General features: G+C 53.5%; 1 protein-coding gene across 3 annotated transcripts in view; it reads left to right on the top strand.

Annotated features, from left to right (window-relative positions):
• Positions 1 to 20516, top strand: part of DYSF (dysferlin) — a 200784-nt gene that overhangs the window by 4606 nt on the left and 175662 nt on the right. For 2 of the 3 annotated variants that reach the window (XM_019495633.2, XM_019495634.2), the window contains exons 2-3: positions 10222 to 10277; positions 18472 to 18563. In XM_019495633.2, coding sequence (XP_019351178.2) covers positions 10222 to 10277; positions 18472 to 18563 — 148 coding nt within the window. Of the gene's footprint in view, positions 1 to 1720; positions 1849 to 10221; positions 10278 to 18471; positions 18564 to 20516 lie in introns of those variants that run through there. The other variant, XM_059721412.1, reaches the window with a different exon arrangement.

A 20516-nucleotide genomic window follows, 5' to 3' on the forward strand; every position in this document is an offset into this window, starting at 1 on the left:
TTGTCAAAACCCTAGACCTGCCCATGCCTGCGCTCGCTCCTGCCTTCTCGGGGCGCTGTGAGGACGTGTCCGTGTCCGTGTCCATGTCCGTGTCATTTGCGGTGGAGGGTGCTCCCGCGTGCAGCGGGGAGGGTGGTTCTGCATCCGTCTAGACAGGTTGGCCTGTGCCCATGCACCGAGCTGCAGAGGAGGTGGCTGCAAATTCATCCCGGGCCGGCCCAGGCCAGGCCAGCAGGGGTCACGCGGGGACTGTGGATCTGCATCCCGGGGAAGCTGGTCTCGGCACAGGCCTCACACCTAGTCCCGGTTCAGGAGGTGCCAGGGCTGAGGTGGACACTGCTGCTGCGTTTCAGCACGGTTCATAGACTTGCACACGAGGAGGGACCTCGGGAGGTCACATCACACAACGTCCTGCTCCAAACAGGACCAGCCCCAACCACTTCATCCCAGCTGAGGGTTTTGTCTACCTGGGTCTTCAACACCTCCAAGGATGGAGACTGCACCACCTCTCTAGTTAAGCTGTTCCAGTTAGCACCCTCCAAGTGAGAAAGTCTCTCCTAATATCCAACCTCAACTTTCCTTGTTGCAGCTTGAGCCCATTGCTCCTTGTCCTGTATCTGCCCCCACTGAGACCAGCCCAGCTCCATCCTCTTTGCAGCCCCCCTGCAGGGAGGTGAAGGCTGCCATTCAATCCCCCTCGGTCTTCTCTTCTGCAGATTTGATTCGATACATACAACGCAACACAATTTCCCCCCTGGTTAACAAGAGACTGGAAGCTTTACTAATAGGCTAGGGACCCACTCCCGTGTTATTCAGTTTAAAATTGAAGCAAAAACCAATAGGCTTGCACTGGAATGAGTTCAAACCGGTTTGCAGGGCTGCGAAGTAGGAGTTTCATGACCAGGAGCAGTGAACAGACAGCAGGATTGCTGGAGACGGGGTGGCTTGACTAGTGGAGCATCAGGAGCATTGAAACGGAGGGAGGCTCGGTGTGTCATACGTGGGGAGTGAAGAGTTGAGAAGGGATCAGGTAGATGCTGATGAGCCATGAAGCCAAGTGCCTCCCTCAGCCCTGCCACTCACTCCTTTCTTGACTGCAAAGAAATCCTAGAGCAATTTCCCTGCTGCCAAGAGCTCCGCAGGGCCAAACCGGTCCGTCTCGCCTGTCTCCCCCGTGGCAGAGGTGGATGCTCTCCAGGGCAGCATCAGCCCAGACGCGTCTGTGATCCACTCGTTAGTGGACACTCTCCCTGGCACCCAGCGCTGTTGCATTAGAGACGCCCGAGGAAACCGCTCCAACTATTGTGTTGGACAGCCGGGAGTCCGTCCATCCGTCCATCCTCCATGCAGGCGTCCGGCCCCTTCTTGTTAGCCCCGCTCTGCCTTCACCCCGTCCTGCGGCAATGACTGCCGCGCGTTAACGGCGCCTCAGCCTTGCTCTTGCTCCTTGCAGACCTGCCCGGTTCAGTGGGTGCCCTCGCCCCGGGCCACACCTTCCGTGGCTTTGCAGACCTCCCTCCGACCCCGCTCTTCCGCGCACAGAAGTCAGGGACAGGAGAGGCCAGCGGCCCCGGGGGCCCCGATCCTGCAGCGCGCTCGCTGCCCGGCGCCGGCCGGCCGGCCCCCGGGAGGCGGGATCGGGGCCGGGGCCGGGGCCGGGGGGGCGGCTCTGGGCAGCCGCCTGCCGCAGCTGGAGGCAGCAGCGGGCGGGCGGGCCGGGCCGGGCCGGGCCGTGTGGACGCGGGTCGAGCCGAGCCGAGCCGAGCCGAGCCATGCTCCGCGCCGAGCTGCAGCGCGCCGCCCGCCTGCCCCGCCGCAGCGACCCCGTGGCCAGCCTGCGCTTCCGAGGTGAGCCCGGCCCGCGCGTGGGCGTGTGTGCGCGTGTGTGTGCAGCACAGCGACCGCTACATTACATGGAGAGAGAGAGGGAGACAGCATGGGTATGGACGTGTGTGTGTGTAGCATATATACACTATATAAGTGCACGTGTGTGTGTGCACTGTGTGTTTGGGTAGCATGTGTGTGTATCGTGTATATAAAGTATATGTGTGATATAGATATAGATATAGAGTGTATGGATGTGTGTGCGTGCAGCACAGCTACATCCACATTAGATGTAGAGTATGGATGTGTGTGTGTAGCGTATAGCATCTGTGTGTGTGTGTGTGTGCGTGCAGCACAGCTACATCCACGTTAGATATAGAGTGTATGGATGTGTGTGTGTAGCATATAGCATCTGTGTGTGTGTGTGTGTGTGTGTGTGCAACACAGCTACATCCACGTTAGAGGTAGAGTGTATGGATGTGTGTGTAGCATATAGCATCTGTGTGTGTGTGTGTGTGTGTGTGCAACACAGCTATATCCACGTTAGAGGTAGAGTGTATGGATGTGTGTGTAGCATATAGCATCTGTGTGTGTGTGTGTGTGTGTGTGCAACACAGCTATATCCACGTTAGAGGTAGAGTGTATGGATGTGTGTGTAGCATATAGCATCTGTGTGTGTGTGTGTGTGTGTGTGCAACACAGCTATATCCACGTTAGAGGTAGAGTGTATGGATGTGTGTGTAGCGCATACATACATACATACATATATATATATATATATATAGCATCTATGTGTGTGTGCGAATAGCATATGTAAAGCATATGTGTGTGTGGGGTAGCATGTGTGTGTACTATGTGTGTATATAGCATATATGGTTCCTTGGGTGAATTTGATATCTTTTATTAGACCAACCCAAATGGTTGGAGAATAGTTATTAAGCAAGCTTTTGGGTTCAAAAACCCTTCGTCAGGCTAAGGAAGCTGCAGCAGTTGGTGTGTGCTCTTCCTGGATGGACCAACACGGCTACAACCTAAACCCCTATACCATATATATAGCACATATGTATATGTGTGTATGTGTGGGTATACTGTGTGTGTATAGCATGTACATAGTATATATGTGTGTGTATGGGTATACTGTGTGTGTGTGGGTAGCATGTGTGTGCATATAGTATATATATAGCATATGTGTGTGGGTAGCATGTGTGTGTATACTCTGTGTGTAGCATATATATAGTATATATGTATGTGTGTGTGTCGGTAGCATGTGTGTGTATAGCATGTACATAGTATATATGTGTTTGTGTGTGGCTATATTATATGTGTGTGGGTAGCATGTGTGTGTATACTGTGTGTGTATAGCATATGTATGTGTGGGCATACGTGTGTGTGTATAGTATATATATAGTATATAAGTGCATGTGTGTGTGTATATTGTGTGTGTGGGTAGCATGTGTGTGTATACCATATATATAGTATATATGTGTGTGTGGGTATACTATGCGTGTGTTTACATAGCGTGTGTATAGAATATATATATAGCATATATGTGTGTAACATATATATAGCACGTGTGTGTGTGTACATGGATAGCACGTGCGTGTGTGTGTGTGTATCACTTATCAGGACTCACGGTAGAGGTAATATCTTTTATTGGACCAGCAAGATTTTTGCACAAATATTTCCTGAATTGCCAGCTTTCGGGCACAAACGCCCTTGTTGTGGCATCGGAGCGAAGCTGGTAAAAGTTCTGTTGGGTAGAAATGAAAGTTCGTATTTCCTAGGATTTCCCAGAGGAGACAGGAGATGGAAAGCTCCTCTGGGCAGGCACTTCGTAGCTGGTGAAGAGTCTCTCAGCTCACCTCTGTGTATAACTTATAGCGTCTATGTGTTGTGTGTGGGTGTACTATGTATGTGTGTGGGTAGCACGTGTGTGTATAGTAAGTGTGTATATATATGCCATATGTGTGCGTTTCTTGGCTACTGAAAGCTCCTAGAGCAGTTCTTCCGTGGCAGAGCGGCCCCCGGCAGGGCAGCGTGTTTGGGACCCGTCGGAAATCTGTGTTTATTTTGTGGGTCACGCGTAGGTGCTGGCACCCCGAACTGCGCCCGTGGCCCCCTTAAAAGGCTCTCAGGGCATCCCAAGGAGATGCGGCGCCCTGATGGAGAATGTGATGCCCATGCCTGCCTCGATGCCCATAGGGTCTGGAGAGGCACCGGCCTCTTTCCAGAGCGTGGCTGGTCTCTCTTGCACTCCTGATTTAGCCGTGCAAACCCCCAGCTGATGCCCGGGGGTAGAAGATGCCCTGGGTACAATCACAGGGGTCCTGGGGTGGGCTGGTGGCTGTTGGCACCTCTCTACCCGCTGCCAGCTTCAGGCTTTCCAAAGAAGTTTGCTGATCTTAGTTGGTCTCCCCGGACTCCTTTCTGGCTTGTGTTTAGTTGAAGGTGGGGTAGATTTGCACCTTATAGACTAACCAGAGTGTGTGCATTTGTGTGCAGATGTATGGGCATGTATAGCATCTAAGTATGTATGCACGTGCGCATGCACAGGTGTAGCATATATGTTTATACGCAAACACGTATGTTATACCCGCACACACAAACATATGCTATACGTGCAGACACACACAGAGCACAAGCAGAGGGGTTACCGTCGCTGTAACCCCCCTCGTTAGGGCGGGTGCTAAATTGCACCAGGGTGCTAAATTGCACCCTCCAGCAGATAGAGAGGCTGGGTCCTGGCAGATGAAGTGCCCGTGCCTGCGGCGTGCTAAGCACTGGGCTTCACCTGAACCAAAGACCTGGCCTGGCCGGGGGAGTCTGGCAGGTTCCCGGGCTATAAGATACACACATCTCTCATAACGAATGAAAAGACACCTGTGGATTTGTGTTGGTTTTATAGAGAAATAGTGTGTGATGCCGGTCCACAGGGTGCCTGTGCTCTCCGCTGCTATTTGTATCTGAGCGTCTGACCGACGACGCGGGGATGTTAAAACCTTTTGTAACGGTGTGAGTGCGAGTGTCAGATCCAGCGGTGTGCATTCAAATAATAATCAAAAAATGGTTTTTGGACAAGTGTCACGGGACAGGGACAGGCAGACAGACCCCAGTCCAACTAAGCCCCTGATTCTGCAACTGAATTTGTGCGATTTCCAGTTTTTCTGAAAAATGGCATTTATATCAACATATATGGACGAAGGGTTTTTGAACCCAAAAGCTTGCTTAATAATTGTTTTCCAACTATTTGAGTTGGTCTAATAAAAGCTATCAGATTCACCCAAAGAACCTTGTAATTTATATTGATGCATTTTCCATTGGGGGGAAAAACCGGGGAAAACTTTGGCATGAATAAAACCCCCTTTTCTTTCCCAGGCAAAAAGCCAAACAAACCATGGAGAATCTTTTAGATCAGCTCAGTATTTGACGTGGTATTTTAAAACCAAATTTATTTTCTTGGGAAGGTGGGATTTTAGAAACTAACTTTCCAAGTCTGGTCTCCCTGCTTCAGCCCCAACTTTTCTCAGGGATTTTGACAACTGAGGATCTGATCTCACTCTTGCTTTTAGCCAGTTTCTGTTTGCAGCTTTCCTGCACAGCTCCCCTGACTTACTCCTTTGAGGATCACAGAAATCATAGACAACGAGGGCTGGAAGGGACCTCAGGGGGTCACATCTAGTGCAGCCCCTTGTGCCAAGCAGGACCAGCCCCAACTCCATCATCCCAGACAAGGTTTTGCTTCAACACCTCCAAGGATGGAGATGCTACAGCCTGTTTGGGGAGCTTGTTCCAGTGCCTCACCACCCTCCTAGGGAGAAAGTTTTTCCTAACATCCAAGCTCAACTTCCCTTGCTGCAGCCTGAGCCCATTGCTCCTTGTCCTGTCATCTGCCCCCACCGAGACCAGCCCAGCTCCATCCTCTTTGCAGCCCCCCGGCAGGGAGGTGAAGGCTGCTATTCAATCCCCCTCGGTCTTCTCTTCTGCACACTCAATCAGCCCACTTCCCTCATCCTCTCCTCACCAGTCCTGTCCTCCAGCCCCACAACCATTTTCATTGCCATCTCTCCAATGTGTCCACATCCTTTCTGTAGCGGGGCCCACAGCTGCACACCGGACTCCAGTACACACAGGACTTCTAGTTCCCTCCAGAGGGACCTGCTATGCACTGATGCTAATGGCTGCAAATCATTTACATCAGAAATAAAAAGGAGAAAATCAGATCCTGAAATGAAGGTTTTAGCTGGAGCCCTTGGTTGGGGAAAGCACAGAAGCTGCTGCCTGAGGACTGGGAGAATTAAGCAGGTGTCTCAAACGAAGCACCTGCAGAGGTACTCTGCTAAACAGCCGTGCTTCCCTGAACTGGGACTGGCGATCTTTGTAGTGCAGGGAAAACCCTGCAGTAATTGCACTTTTCTGCCTCTAACTTTTTTTTTTGTCTCTTATCTTGGCTCTTGAGCAGACCCCGTGGCCTGGGCTCAGATCTGAGATATGCAGCCAGGGCAGCTTCTGGTTTGAATCCTTGGGCCCTAATCCATCCAGAACCTGTGTATGGACTTGTCTTTAGGTGCACGTGTGTGCACACACACACACACAGAGGCAACTAATGCTTGAGTCCTTGGGGTGCAATCGCGCCAGACCCCTTGTATGGACTCATCCTTAGGCACAAGGGCATCATTTTACCGAAACCCATAGGGCCACTTTGCAGTGCATGCAGTCTATGGGATCGGGGCGGGGGAGTGAACGTTCACCCCCTTCCCTGAGCACCAATCTCCCAAAAACCCTCTTTTTAAAGAGCAAAAGGCAAGAAGACGGTACAGTGTATTGCTGTGAAACTCTTCTGCATTGCACCCAACGTTTGGCCCCTCCTGAACACTTCTGCCAGGATCAGAGGTGCAAGGAGCCGCGTCTGCACCCAACAGGGATCCTCTTCCTTCTCTTTCCCCTGGATCTGCGGGGATTCGCGCTGACCATATATAGTCCGGCTCTTTTACCACTGCCCTGCGTGGTGGAGACAGAGGGAGGGGAAATGATCTCCGGGGAAGGCTTTGATATTTGAGTCACTCATTGTTCTGGTGGTGTTCTGATTGCTTTTCCTTTTCCTTTTCCCTTTGGACAAACTGACCCGCGCCCACAATAGCTGTGACAAGGGGCTGGGCTAACACACTACACAACCCCCCTGGAGAGCCAGCTTTGCTCATCCTGGCTGGAAACACCACCTGCATTTGTCCCAGGAAGGGGAATTGCACCCTGGCCAAGTCGCCAAGGGCCGCGGGAGGGGGATTCTCCATCGCCAGGGCCCTTTTGATCAACGCTGCATGTCTCTTTCTAATGGAAAGATGCTGCGGCACAGCTGGAGGTGGTTAGACCCCTTATCAAGGAGCGCCGGGGGAGGCTCTGGTCAGGGCTGGGGACATAACGTGGTATTTTACTACACTCGAGGGTATGGACCTATATCTTGAGGGGCTTTAAAATGTGGAGATGGAAACCAAGGCACCGAGCAGCTTGCCCGAAATACGGTGGCGTATTGGTGGCAGAGAGAGGCAAGAGCCCAGGAGTCCTGTCTCACAGCGCTTGATCTGGTTGTTGCAGACATCCCTTCTGCAATCAATTAAACTGACCCACTGAGGGTGGAAAGCCTGGTCTTAAGGGACCAGGTGCCCCCAAATTGGGCTGCTTGGGTGCTGGTCACAACGCCTGACTTCTACCAAGAGCAGGCTTTCGTTTCATTTGCACGGAGCAAAATGCATCTTCATTTCCTCTCTTCGCCTGCCGGAGAGCGTTGTGACGCACCGGTCAACAGCAGTGCGGCCTCACCCCAGAGGTGGCTGCATTTCAGTACAGCACATCCTTTGTTATTGCAGTGGCAGCTTTGTTGGGCCAGTGGGCATCGTAGAAAAAGTGCTGGTCTTCTGAAAGCTGTATTGCACGCTCCGCTGTCTGGTCCGATCGGCCCCTTGAATGCTTTGGGTGTTACCTTGTGAAGAAATCCTTGTGCAGGCCTCCATCCTGATGCCGCCGTGCCGAGCATCCTGTCATCTGCGCGTGGGGTGCACGGTTAGAGGATGGAAATAAAGATCTCGAAGCGTGCCAGAATCGGGGCAGGCTTCTTGCTGCCTGGCTCTGTACGTGCTGGTGCATGCATCCCAGAGCTCATTTCCAGGCAAAAGGGAACCTCCTTCCTTCCTCCAGAGCCATCCTGGAAGTCTTCGGCTGAGACCGGCTTGCTCTGGCACGTGGGTTTTCAGCTCCGACTCCGGTCTTTCCCCCTCCTCCACCCTGCTGTGCCTCAGTTTCCCCTCCAATTAAATGGAGGACCTTGCATCACACAGGCATCGGGAGGAGAAGCGGGTGAAGGGCTTGGGTCTGTGGGTGGAGAAGGTGACGGCGGGAGGGGGGAAATACGGTTGCTCCCAGGTCTCCGATGGGGTTCAGGATCCTGGGTTGCAGGTCATAGAGGAGCAGGCACTAATTAACCCCCAGAGAAGGCGGGTGGGATTGCCAAGGCCTCCCCTAAACACCAAATCGCACCTAGTGCCAGCTGCACCCGGCAGGGAGGGAGCGCGGCGGGTGCTGCTTCCCATCCCCTCCCTGGCTGGATTAGTGCTGCGGGCCATGGGGCGAGGCGAGGCGCAGGCGCAGATGAGACCGTGAATCCCCCAGCTGTGCCTCCCCGTCTCCACCCTTGCTCCAGTGCGAGAGGCCGATGCCAGGAGCTGATTAGCCATCTGCCCCGTCTCTGCATCGCGGCGCAGTTATCCGGCTGCCCAGCTCGCATCCTGCCTGGCCTGGAGGTCATGTTTTTTTTCACGGAGCGCAGTCTGCTGGGTTTCCTGAAAGGAAACCCTGGCCGTGGGTGATTGTTAGGGCAAGGCCTGGCCGGGATAAGCGGTGGCGATGGACCGGCTGAGATTGTCAGAGCCCCGGCTCCTGCCACGGATTGGGAGCGTTTCTTCCCGGCTCTGCCACTGACTCCCCGAGGCGGCCATGGTCACGTCACTCGCACCGCTGCACATAGAGAATGCATTTCATAGAGAAGTGAGGCTGGAACGGGCCGTCTTGCTAAGAGCCGAGGGGAATGCCAAGCCACCTGCTCTTCCGTGGTGGCCGCTATAAAGCTAGCACCCCAGAGCCTGTCAGCACTGGATTGCCATGGTGCACGGGGCTGTACAATGTAGCACAAAAAACATCCCCGTCTCACGGAGCTGGCAGGCTCTAAATTGGGAGCTAGTGGGCGGATAGGGAGCCGGGGGGCTCGGAGGATCGCGGGCCAAACTTTTGCCGAGTCTGTTTTGTGGGGATGGCAGCTGCGGAGAGTTTTTAAGCACGATGATGAAGTCCTTCAAGTTTTAGGCTTTTACGGCAAGCTCCCTCACACACGAAGAGTGACCGAGACACGCCGGACACGGCTTGACAAGTCGATCGGGGTGTGATGGAGGCGTCGAGGCAAGAGGAGCAAGGAGCAGCATCCCCAAGCCCCCTCTCCACCGAGCCGTGGAGAAGGGAGGGTGCAGGCACGGTGGCGGTGGGAGCCACGAAGGACGTGCGAGGCCAGAGGGAGATGGGTCCGAAGCAGGGAGGTCAATTAGGGACTGGTCCGCATGCTGCCAGGGGCTGACTGCAGCTGTGCAGAGGGAGAAGAGAAGGGGAGGGTGGGGACATCGTCCCCCCATAAAGCTGGGGGGCAGAGGAGGAGGACGCGCTACTCGGGGAGCAGCAAACCGCCGAGATGGGAGAGCTGGGCACGATCTCAGCGCAGAGCCTGGTTGACCGCGTTGAAGGGAGCAGATGGGTCAAGGAGGCTGCATGGAGCTGGCCCCTTACAGCCTCACGTCTCGATGAAATTCGTTCTCTATGTGCAGCTGTTTGAGTGACGTGACCAAGGCCACCTCGGGAGTCAGTGGCGGAGCCAGGAATAAACGCTCTCCGGGGCAGGAGAGGAGCCAGAGGAGAGAGGAGAGTGGGGTCCAGGCTGGTGTGTGTGATGAGGGGAGAGAAATAGAGGTGCAGGGGAAGCTGGGCGATGATATGGGGTCCCCTTCCCCAGAGAGGGGCTCTTGGAGCCGGGTCCTGGCTGAGCTCCGCACCCCCGTACACCTCCGACGGAGCTGGGGGTCCTGGGCTCATCCTGCCCCACACAGCGGTCCTGTTCCTTCCCCGCCTGGCAGTCCTTGCCATCCCGGTCCCTTCCCTTGTCTCCTCTCGTCTCCCCTCCTCCAGCTTCCCTGCGCCTTGCCCTCCCGCCCTGGCACCTGCTGAGTGGCATCCCCTGGGGCGGGGAAGGTGCTGGCTGTGACCCCCCCATCCCCTGGCCTTGTTTCCATTGGGGTATCTCCACCTCTGGATGGGGGAAAGGGGCATCCGGGGCATTTTCTAACCCTCTACCCTTTGTCCTCGCAGGCGTAAAGAAGAGAACCAAAGTGATCAAGAACAACGTGAACCCCGTGTGGAACGAGGCAAGTGCCATCCCGTCCTGCTCCCCACAGCCCAGGCTGAGCTGCAAGGCAGAGAGAGCAGGTCATCCTGCCCAGAGGACCAAGTGCATCCGTGGGGGAGCTGGGTTTTGCAGCTGGTCCCAGGCCCTCCTTGATCCATCCTGGGCCTTGCTGAGTTTCCCATGCACAGACGCAGGTTTTGCAAAATGCCATAGTCGAATAAGGTCTAAAATAGCCCCCCCACCACCAAGACCCTGCCTGTGTTTGTAGGCTTCATGGTGCAGTCAGCAAATAGAGCAGTGTTAGCTGTTCATGGCTTCACGGCTGGACCAGAGCTGGGGGCTAGCGTGTCCGGCAGCGTCGTGTTGACCGGGGACCCAGGACAGAGAGCACGCGTGAGGATTTGCATTTAGAGAACCGGCGCTGCATGCAAGGGCTGACAAGCAGTGGGGCATAAACAGGGTTGGAGGAATGGGCTAGCGTGTGCGCACGTGCTCAACTGTGTGTCCTAGCCCCTCTGTCCTGCGACTGGGGATTCCCCTTTGGCTCCTGTGGTTAGGGCAGTTGGGTCCACCGTGCGGGCTGGACGGTGCTGGAAATCCAGCTGGGGAATACAGCCCAGCTTGAGTCCAATTGTGCACTATAAACTGCTGGTGAAGCTGTTTAGAGGGATGCTTCCCTCCCCCTGCGCTGTCAGGGCTCAAGCAGCGGGCACCGGGCAGAAGCAAACCTCATGGCTGGCACCTTTTTAAACTTTTAAAACTTTTTAAACAGTGAATGGCTGGGGGGACCGTGGCTCCTGGATTCTGCAGCGAGGTTGCTAGATGCATTTTGGGTCTGGACACATGATGCCTTTATACTGGGATGAGCAGAGCAACTAAGAATAGGGTGATAAGTAGCACCTGCTGCAGCAGGGCGGCGGCCATCTGTCCACCACGGGCACAGATATAAATTCAGTCAGTTTTGCACACCCATGCGTGTGATATCAGGATTAGTGTACCATGTGTCCAGGTCCTTTGAGACATCTCCAGACCTGCTGGCTTCCTTCCCTTCCCAGAGTCCCGATGCTGGAGTGGGTGGTGGGGCATCACCTCGCAGTACGGGGGCATTGAACTTTTGCTGTCCTCTTCGGCACGTGGTTTATTGGCCTGTCGTCACCAGGATTATGCATGTGCTTGTTCAGTGCCTGTAGGGGTTGGGGTTTGGGGGAGAAAGGGCCGGTATTTGTTAAAGCTCCATGAGAGATCCCCGGGGACCGGCATCACGTAAAGGCCCAAGGATGGCGTGATGCGGGAGGTCGGGGAGGCTTCGTGCTACCACAACCACGAGGAGTTTCGGTGTTTGTCCTGTTTAAAAATAAAACAGAGAATCCTAGAGCAGGTCGCATCCTGTCCAGCGCTGCTCAAAGAGCATCAGCCACCCCGACCGTCCCGACCAAGGGTCTAATAAAACCATCCAGACGAGGGGTCTAACTAAACCATCCCAAACGAGGGTCGTATTAAACCATCCCAACCAAAGGTCTAATTAAATCATCCTAACCAAGGGTCTAACTAAACCATCCCAACCAGGGGTCTGACTAAAACATCCCGTCCAAGGGTCTAACTAAACCATCCCAACCAAGGGTCCAACTAAAACCATCCCGACCAAGGGTCTGACTAAAACATCCCAACCAAGGGTCTAATTAAACCATCTCAACCAAGGGTCTGACTAAACCAACTCAACCAGGGGTCTAACTAAACCATCCCGACCAATGGTTTGACTAAAACCATTCCAGCCAAGGGTGTAACTAAAGCCATCCCAACCAAGGGTCCAACTGAAACCATCCTGACCAAGGGTCTGACTAAACCATCCCGACCAAGGGTGTAACTAAAACCATCCTAACCAAGGGTCCAAGTAAAACCATGCCAACCAAGGGTCATAGATTCATAGATTCATAGATGTTAGGGTCAGAAGGGACCTCAATAGATCATCGAGTCCGACCCCCTGCATAAGCAGGAAAGAGTGCTGGGTCTAGATGACCCCAGCTAGATACTCGTCTAACCTCCTCTTGAAGACCCCCAGGGTAGGGGAGAGCACCACCTCCCTTGGGAGCCCGTTCCAGACCTTGGCCACTTGAACTGTGAAGAAGTTCTTCCTAATGTCCAGTCTAAATCTGCTCTCTGCTAGCTTGTGGCCATTGTTTCTTGTAACCCCCGGGGGCGCCTTGGTGAATAAATACTCACCAATTCCCTTCTGTGCCCCCGTGATGAACTTATAGGCAGCCACAAGGTCGCCTCTCAACCTTCTCTTGCGGAGGCTGAAGAGGTCCAGTTTCTCTAGTCTCTCCTCGCAGGGCTTGGTCTGCAGGCCCCTGACCATATAAGTTGCCCTTCGCTGTACCCTCTCCAGGTTATCCGCATCCTTCTTGAAGTGCGGCGCCCAGAATTGCACGCAGTACTCCAACTGCGGTCTGACCAGCGCCCTACAGAGGGGAAGTATCACCTCCTTGGACCTATTTGTCATGCATCTGCTGATGCACGATAAAGTGCCATTGGCTTTTCTGATGGCTTCGTCACACTGCCGGCTCATGTTCATCTTGGAGTCCACTAGGACTCCAAGATCCCTTTCCACCTCTGTGCCACCCAGCAGGTCATTCCCTAGGCTGTAGGTATGCTGGACATTTTTCCTCCCTAGGTGCAGCACTTTGCGTTTCTCCTTGTTGAACTGCATCCTGTTGTTTTCTGCCCACTTGTCCAACCTGTCCAGGTCTGCCTGCAGCTGTTCCCTGCCCTCCGGCGTGTCCACTTCTCCCCATAGCTTTGTGTCATCTGCAAACTTGGACAGAGTACATTTCACTCCCACGTCCAAGTCGCTGATGAAGACATTAAAGAGTATTGGTCCAAGGACCGAACCCTGCGGGACCCCACTGCCCACACCCTTCCAGGTCGAGACCGACCCATCTACCACGACTCTTTGGGTGCGACCCTCTAGCCAATTCGCCACCCACCGGACTGTGTAGTCATCTACATCACAGCCTCTTAACTTGTTCACCAGTATGGGGTGGGATACCGTATCGAAGGCCTTCCTGAAGTCCAGGTATACGACATCCACCCCTCCTCCTGTGTCCAGGCGTTTCGTAACCTGGTCATAGAAAGAGACTAGGTTGGTCAGGCACGATCTGCCCGCCACAAACCCATGCTGGTTTCCCCTCAGCATAATTTGTCCTGCCGGGCTCTCACAAATGTGAGCCTTGATAATTTTTTCAAATACTTTACCAAGGATGGAGGTGAGACTGACCGGCCTATAGTTGCCCGGGTCCTCCTTCCTCCCCTTCTTGAAAATGGGGACCACATTGGCCCTTTTCCAGTCCTCCGGGACTTGGCCCGTGCACCACGAGCGTTCGAATATTCCCGCCAGTGGCTGCGCAATGATGTCGGCCAGTGCCTTCAGCACCCTCGGATGGAGCCCATCCGGGCCTGCCGACTTAAAGGCATCCAGTTCTTCCAAGTGACTCTGCACCATCTCAGGGTCTACGCATGGCAGTCTGGCGCCTTGCTGCTGCCTCTCTACAACCCCAGTGAGAGACTTGTCGTGCCCCTCGCTTAGGAGCACTGAGGCAAAGAACTCGTTGAGGAGTTCAGCCTTGTCCCCCCGTCCGTCACCAATTGTTTCTGCCCATTTAGCAGGGGTCCTATTCCTCCCTGGGCCTTCCTTTTACTCCCTATGTATCTAAAAAACAATTTCTTGTTGTCCTTTACTTGGGTTGCCATCCTCAGCTCCATGGTAGCTTTGGCCCGCCTAACTGCCTCCCTACAAGCGCGAGCAGAGGAGGTATATTCATCTTTGGTCTTTGGGTCTGACTAAACCATCCCAACCAAGGGTCTAATTAAACCATCCCAACCAAGGATCTAACTAAACCATCTCAACCAGGGGTCTAACTAAACCATCCTGACCAAGGGTCTGACTAAAACCATCCCGACCAAGGGTCTAACTAAACCATCTCAACCAGAGGTCGAATTAAACCATGCCGAGCAAGGATCTGACTGAAACCATCCCAACCAAGGGTGTAACTAAAACCATCCCAACCAGGGGTCCAACTAAAACCACCCCGACCAAGGGTCTAACTAAACCATCCTGACCAAGGGTCTAATTAAACCATCCCGGCCAAGGGTCTGACTAAACCATCCCGAGTAAGGGTCTGACTAAATCATCTCAACCAGGGGTCTAATTAAAACCATCCTGACTAAGGGTCCAACTAAACCATCCCAACCAAGGGTGTAAGTAAAACCATCCCTGCCAAGGGTCTGTCCAAGCTGCTCTTGAGCCCTTCCGGGGATGGAGACCCCACAACCGCTCTGGGCGCCTGTTGCAAGGCTCGGCCGCGCTGAGCGAGCTCTTTCTGCCTCATTGCCAACCAAAGTGGTTGCAAGTTATGACTCTTTCCTCGTCCTGCCTCCTGCGGCCACGGAGATCAGTCTATCTCCATCCTCCTTGTAACCCCCCTTCAGGTGAATGAAGATGGTTATTACATCCCCCCTCACCCTTCTCTTCTCCAGGCAAAATAATCCCCATGCATCCCACCTCTCCTTGGCCATCATTTCCCAGGTCTCTCATCACTGTTGTTGCAGGCTTTCTAACTTGTCCCCTGCCCCAATGCTGTACGTAATTCCTCCCCCCCCAAAAAGGATGTAAATCCAGTGGTTCAGTAGCTGAGGGAATTTTTGCTCAAGTTTGTGAGGTCCAGACACCCTGGTTTTCCAGCGTATTTCACCCCAAACAGGCTCTGACGCTGTGGTCAGACGGGTCTGGCCGGTGGGGGTTTTCGCCCCCTGTAGCGGGGCTCACGGCCCTCAACCTGGGATCTCTTGAGCATCTCTTCACGACCTTTGCAGCAGCAGGACGTTGGCCACTGTGGTCTCCCTGCTTTCCCTGGGGCAGGTTTGGGCGCGATGTCTCACGTTGGCTCAGGGTTGACCGTGTCGGTTTGCTATCAGGTTAGATCACGGATTTGTATATTGTTTAGATGGGGATGATCCTGGCTCATCATACGGTTATACCGGCTATCCCAGCATAAAGGCATCATGTGTCCCGGGGTTTGGACTAGGTGAGCTCCAGAGGTCCCTTCCACCCTGGCCTCTCTAGGACTCTGCTTGAGAAAGTACCATCAATGCAAGCCTTTTTTAAAGCCTCACATCATCCATGGAGTGTCATAACAGGCTCATTTACCTGCATGCATAAAGGAGTCTTATGCCCATTTTACGGACTGGGAAAACCGAGGCGCGGGATTGCTCGCATGACTTTCTCGGGGTCACCGTGGGAGCCTGTGCCTGAGCAGAGAGTCAAACCCATACATCCTGCTCCATCTGTTGTCCTGCTTCCTTGCTCGTAAGCATCGGCACCTAGGCCCGCATCATCGCTGCCTCGACGGGCTCTTGGGTGGGGAGGAAGACAGACGATGGGGGAAGTAGGAACGTCCGGCTCTGACAATGCACCCTCCCTGTCAGCTTGCAAATTAGGAGCTGCCAGGATCCTGGGGCTGCTTGTTGGAGTCTCCGAGGACGAAGGCACGATCTTATCAGAAGCTGTCGGTGAGCTCGAGTGCCTTGGGATGTGGCTTCAGCGCTCCCCAAACAAGGGAGCCGGTCCTTGCCGGGAAAAGCCGCTTCCTGTCTGCGGCACAGGGAACAGCTGAACTCCGTCCTGTCTGGCACGTGAACCCACGTCCTTCCCCTTCCCTCCTTGCTGCTCAGGATGAAGTGTCCAGCTTAAAATAAAACAGCAAGAATAGAGATGGGTGGGGATCGCCAGTCCCACGAACATCCGAGTTTTGGAAGAGCCCCTCCGCCCGAAACTGGGGTGAAAAGTCCACCCCTCACCAGCACCAGGGTGCGGGCAAACTCCAGCGGTTGTGTCGAGAGTCTGGCAACATTGCTCCACCATTGACTTTCAGCATTTTTCTTTTAAACTTTATTGGAGAGAGTCCAGTGGAGGGCAGTAAAAATGATTCAGGGGCTGGGGGACAGGACCGGAGAGGAAAGGTGGAGGAAAATGGGCTGATTTGGTCTGCAGAAGAGAAGACCGAGGGGGATTGACTAGCAGCCTTCACCTCCCTGCAGGGGTGCTGCAAAGAGGATGGAGCTGGGCTGTCTTCAGTGGTGACAGGTGACAGGACAAGGAGCAATGGGCTCAAGCTGCAGCAAGGAAAGTTGAGGTTAGATATTAGGAAAAACTTTCTCATGAGGAGGGTAGTAGAGCAGTGGAACAAGTTAATCGGAGAGATATACTTTACCCTCCATCCTTGGAGGTGTTTAAGACCCAACAAAGCCTTGCCTGGGAGGATGCAGTTGTGGCTGGTCCTGCTTGGAGCAGAGGTGACCTCCTGAGATCCCTTCAACCCTCATTGCCTATGATACCATTCAATGAATCCATATCTCAGTAGTGACCAGCCAGGCTCCCCAGAGAGGCAGTGACGTCTCCATCCTTGCAGGTTTTTAAGGTCCAACTCGACAAATCCTCGTCTGGGATGATGGAGTTGGGGCTGATCCTGTTTGGAGCAGGGGGTTGCACTACATGTGACCTCCTGAGCTCCCTCCCAACCCTTATTTTCTATGATTTAAACCATTTTTCATCCCATTTAGCGTTCAGTTTCAAAATCAAAGTCCTATTGAGTAAAAAAAAAATGGAAATTTTCCATTTTTTTTAAAGTCCATCTTTCTTGCCTGTTTTTAGACTTGATTTCCACACTTGTTTTTGATCAACAAACCCCTCCAGAAACCAGCAGTGTCCTACAGAAAGTTTGAAAAGTTGGAGGAAATAAGATATCAAAAAAAAAAAAAATGAATTCCTGGTCTGTGTATTTAACATGAGCCTGACCTTCCCACTTCCCCCGGCTGGTTGATTGATATGTCCATTCTACAGAGGGAAAGACTGAGGCGCAAGGAAAACAAGTGTCTGGCCCAGGATTTCAGAGGGGATTAGAAATCCAGGACCTTGGCTTCCAGTCTTGCACGGATCTGAGCACGTTGGTGTCCTTTTTCAGTGACACGGAAGAAGTGAGCTTGAGATATTGTGTTGACTTTGACCTCTTGCAACTGCATTAAAAGCCCCTCTGGTCTTTAGCCGGCTGCAGCCGGCACTGCTACACACCTCTTCCAGCCCGCAGCATTAGGAGTGGCTTAAAGCAATCAAGATGTTTTTAAACAGATTGCATCCTAGCTGGGTTTAATTGCTTCCTGGTTTCTGAGCTTTTAGCGTGCGCTCGAGTCCCCTTTCCAGGTGGTTCTGTGCAGACTCAACATTGAGAAACGTCATGTTTTTAAATTAAGCAAAGTCTGAGATTTTCAGGTAATTGTGGCTTCGCAGGAGCTGGGGCTTTAAAGGAAAACCTCAAGTATTGGGAGACTCCTGATGAGAGTCTAGGGAACAGGACCAATGCGAAGAGGTCGGCAGAATCCGGATTATTTAGTTTGGGGAACAGACGACCATGAGAATAGTCTTCAAAAATACTTGAAAGAGGATGATCATTGTTTAGGCTCTATGCACAAGTAGTAACAATTGCAAAAGGAGAAGTTTTGCATTGGAGATTAGGAAGATTTTCTAACTCTGAGGGTGGTTGAGGGCTGGGACATACCCAGAGAGGCAATGGGATCTGCGTGGCTGGAAGTGTTTCGGAGCAGGTTAGGTGCACACTTGCCGGGGCTGGGTTAGCCAGGACTGGAGCAAGGGCTGGATGAGGATGGCCCGGCGATAAGCTCAGGACATCTGCAGCTCCACTTTGATGGGGAGAGCATAGCTCGGGTTGTGCAAGGTTGCTGTTGGGAAGTGCAGCTGCTTTGCCGTCAAAATGGTTTGAATGCAGCCAGGTCGGAGCGTTGTAGCCGTGGCGTGCTGTTTCAGTGACGCTTTTCAGCAGAAAAATTCAAGCCTTGAAATATTTCGAAGGAGCAAAATGTGCTTACTTTGGTTCAGACTTGTCGGAGGCCGGGCAGGGGATGCTTCACTGCTGTTTTGCAATTATCTCCCATAATTGGGACATTTCCCTGTTTCTGAACTGACATTTATCGGGCAGGCCCACTCCCAGGTAAACTCCAAAGCCTTTTTCTTCTTACTGTGTTCAGATTCAGAACGAAAAATCACGCTGTGATACCCGAATGTGCCCCCAGGACCGAGACAAGGTCTCCCGGCTATTAGTGGAGTCTGTGGAGCAGCTTTTTAGCTCTTTCTCTTCTTGCTCCAGGGGTTCGAGTGGGATCTGAAAGGCATTCCCTTAGACCAGAGCTCTGAGCTCAACGTCATCGTGAAAGACCATGAGACCATGGGAAGAAACAGGTAAGACCCGTTCCCTGGGCTGCTCTGCGTCTTGGGCACGTGGGTGGGTTTAAGGGGGTCAGGTAGCTCCTAGCCCAAAACTCCCAGAAGAAATCCCTCATGTGGCCTTGCTTTCTCCCCTTTACAACCCTCCGGTTCTGCCCAGCGCTTTGCATCCTCTTCCCTTCTTGCCCCGTGCCAATGGATGCATGGATGAAACAGGCTCCTGCATCAGCGCTGCTGCATTATATAGCCCCTTTACCCAGATGCCAAGGTAGGGCAAGGTCTTCTGGCAGCACTGGGTGGATAATTCCTGCTCCCCTTAGCCCTGCCTGGCTAGCACCACGGGCTGTAGGGCAACCACGGACAAGGTTTACCTCTCCTGAACTGCTAAGGACATGGTTGAGGTCTGTGCTGGGTGCAATGCATTGTGTTTAAGTGCCTGGCCTTGGGACTGGAGGCAGGCTGGGAATTGCCCAGACCCCACATGCACAGGAACAGCCCTGCTAAGCTGTTTGCATCTCGTTAAGGCCTCCAGGAAGCCGATACCTTTGATAGCAGCCTTGGAGTGGGCAGGACTCAGCCAGCTCAGAGCGCGTCGGATGCTGTGGAATTAGTGGTTCCTAATGAGCACTGATAATTATGCCATTAACTGGAGCACAGTTGGGTTACATAGGAGACAGCGGGGCCTCTCCAGCTTCAGCAGTTTATGCACTTAATGAAGTTACCAATATTAGGTCCAATGTGAGCTGGAACTGGGATGCAGCTATGCAAATCATGCAATTAGCCTAAAGCATAATTAAGGGAGTTGGCTTTCGATGCACAGGTCGCACACCTGGGCTGCCTGGTGGCTGGTCCTAAAAGAGGATAACCGTGTACTACTGCTGCCAGCTATTGGAGGTGCTCCTTTAGCTGAAGCAGTAGAGGGTTTGTGCTAGGATGGGGAAAGTCTTGGGTTCAGAGCTGGAAGGGGGGTTATTTTATACACCCCCTGCACAACACACCACCTCCTGATTTCAGAGGGGCCTGGGGCTGCCTCGTGTCCCACGCTGACCTTTCCCTGCGGCATGCGGCACGCGCGAATGCTCGGCCTCCCACGCGCTGCCCGGGGAGCTGGAGTCGCCCGGGAGAGGCCCCGAGGAATGTCCTGCACGGCCGACGGAGGCGGGTGCCGTCTCCCGTGCAAAACAGGGGCCTGATCCTATCCTGCACAGGGTGGGCAAGGGGCTGGGAGCTGCGCTTGCTGCCCCAGGAGAAGGGCAAGTGCCACATCCCTGCATGGCGCACTCCTGTAGCCGCCGGCCACGTGTTTGGAGGCTCTTCTCCTGGGTCTTGTCCCCTTCCCTGGGAATCACCGGGCGCTATCACTCCTCACCAAGCCTGGTGCATGCTGCTGCTCATACTAATGATTAATTAAAGAGAGAGTTTAATGCATTTGCCCAAGGGACAATAAGAGTGCGGCCACCTGTGACTATCATCCCAGAGGGGCGCTTCGTGTCCTAAAGCAATGGGTGGTCCCTATTTGTGAAGGTCCTTGTATATCAAATGCTGCTCCCAGTTGGGGAGGGGGGACCTCAAACAAAGGTACATGTGTTCGGAGGCAAACGCAGGGAAAGGGACGGTGCCAGAGGCCTGGGGGTCTCGGGGGCTGATTCCTCGTGGGAGGGCATGCTGGTGGGTGGCAGCACGAAGCATTTGGCCGGCTGGATGGAGAGCTCAAATCCTGCTTTGTGTCCAAACCAGGCTGAGATTGCTTTGCTCGTTGGCAAGCAGCCGCTGGGAGGGGGGCGGTTTCTGTATTAGCAGCCTTGTTTCCACTGGGATTTCCACGATCCACACCTTTCAGGTCTCTTTGCTTTTTACACCCAGTCCCTTTCCCTTTGGGAATGTCGTTCTCTGCTTCTCTGCCTGGGATTGGGGTGGGCGGAGGTGACTCCTCACCAATGGTGAGCAGGGGGTTCATGCCCCCACCCC

This window comes from Alligator mississippiensis, chromosome 2 (genome assembly GCF_030867095.1).
Source record: "Alligator mississippiensis isolate rAllMis1 chromosome 2, rAllMis1, whole genome shotgun sequence".
Classification (NCBI taxonomy): Eukaryota; Metazoa; Chordata; order Crocodylia; family Alligatoridae; genus Alligator; species Alligator mississippiensis.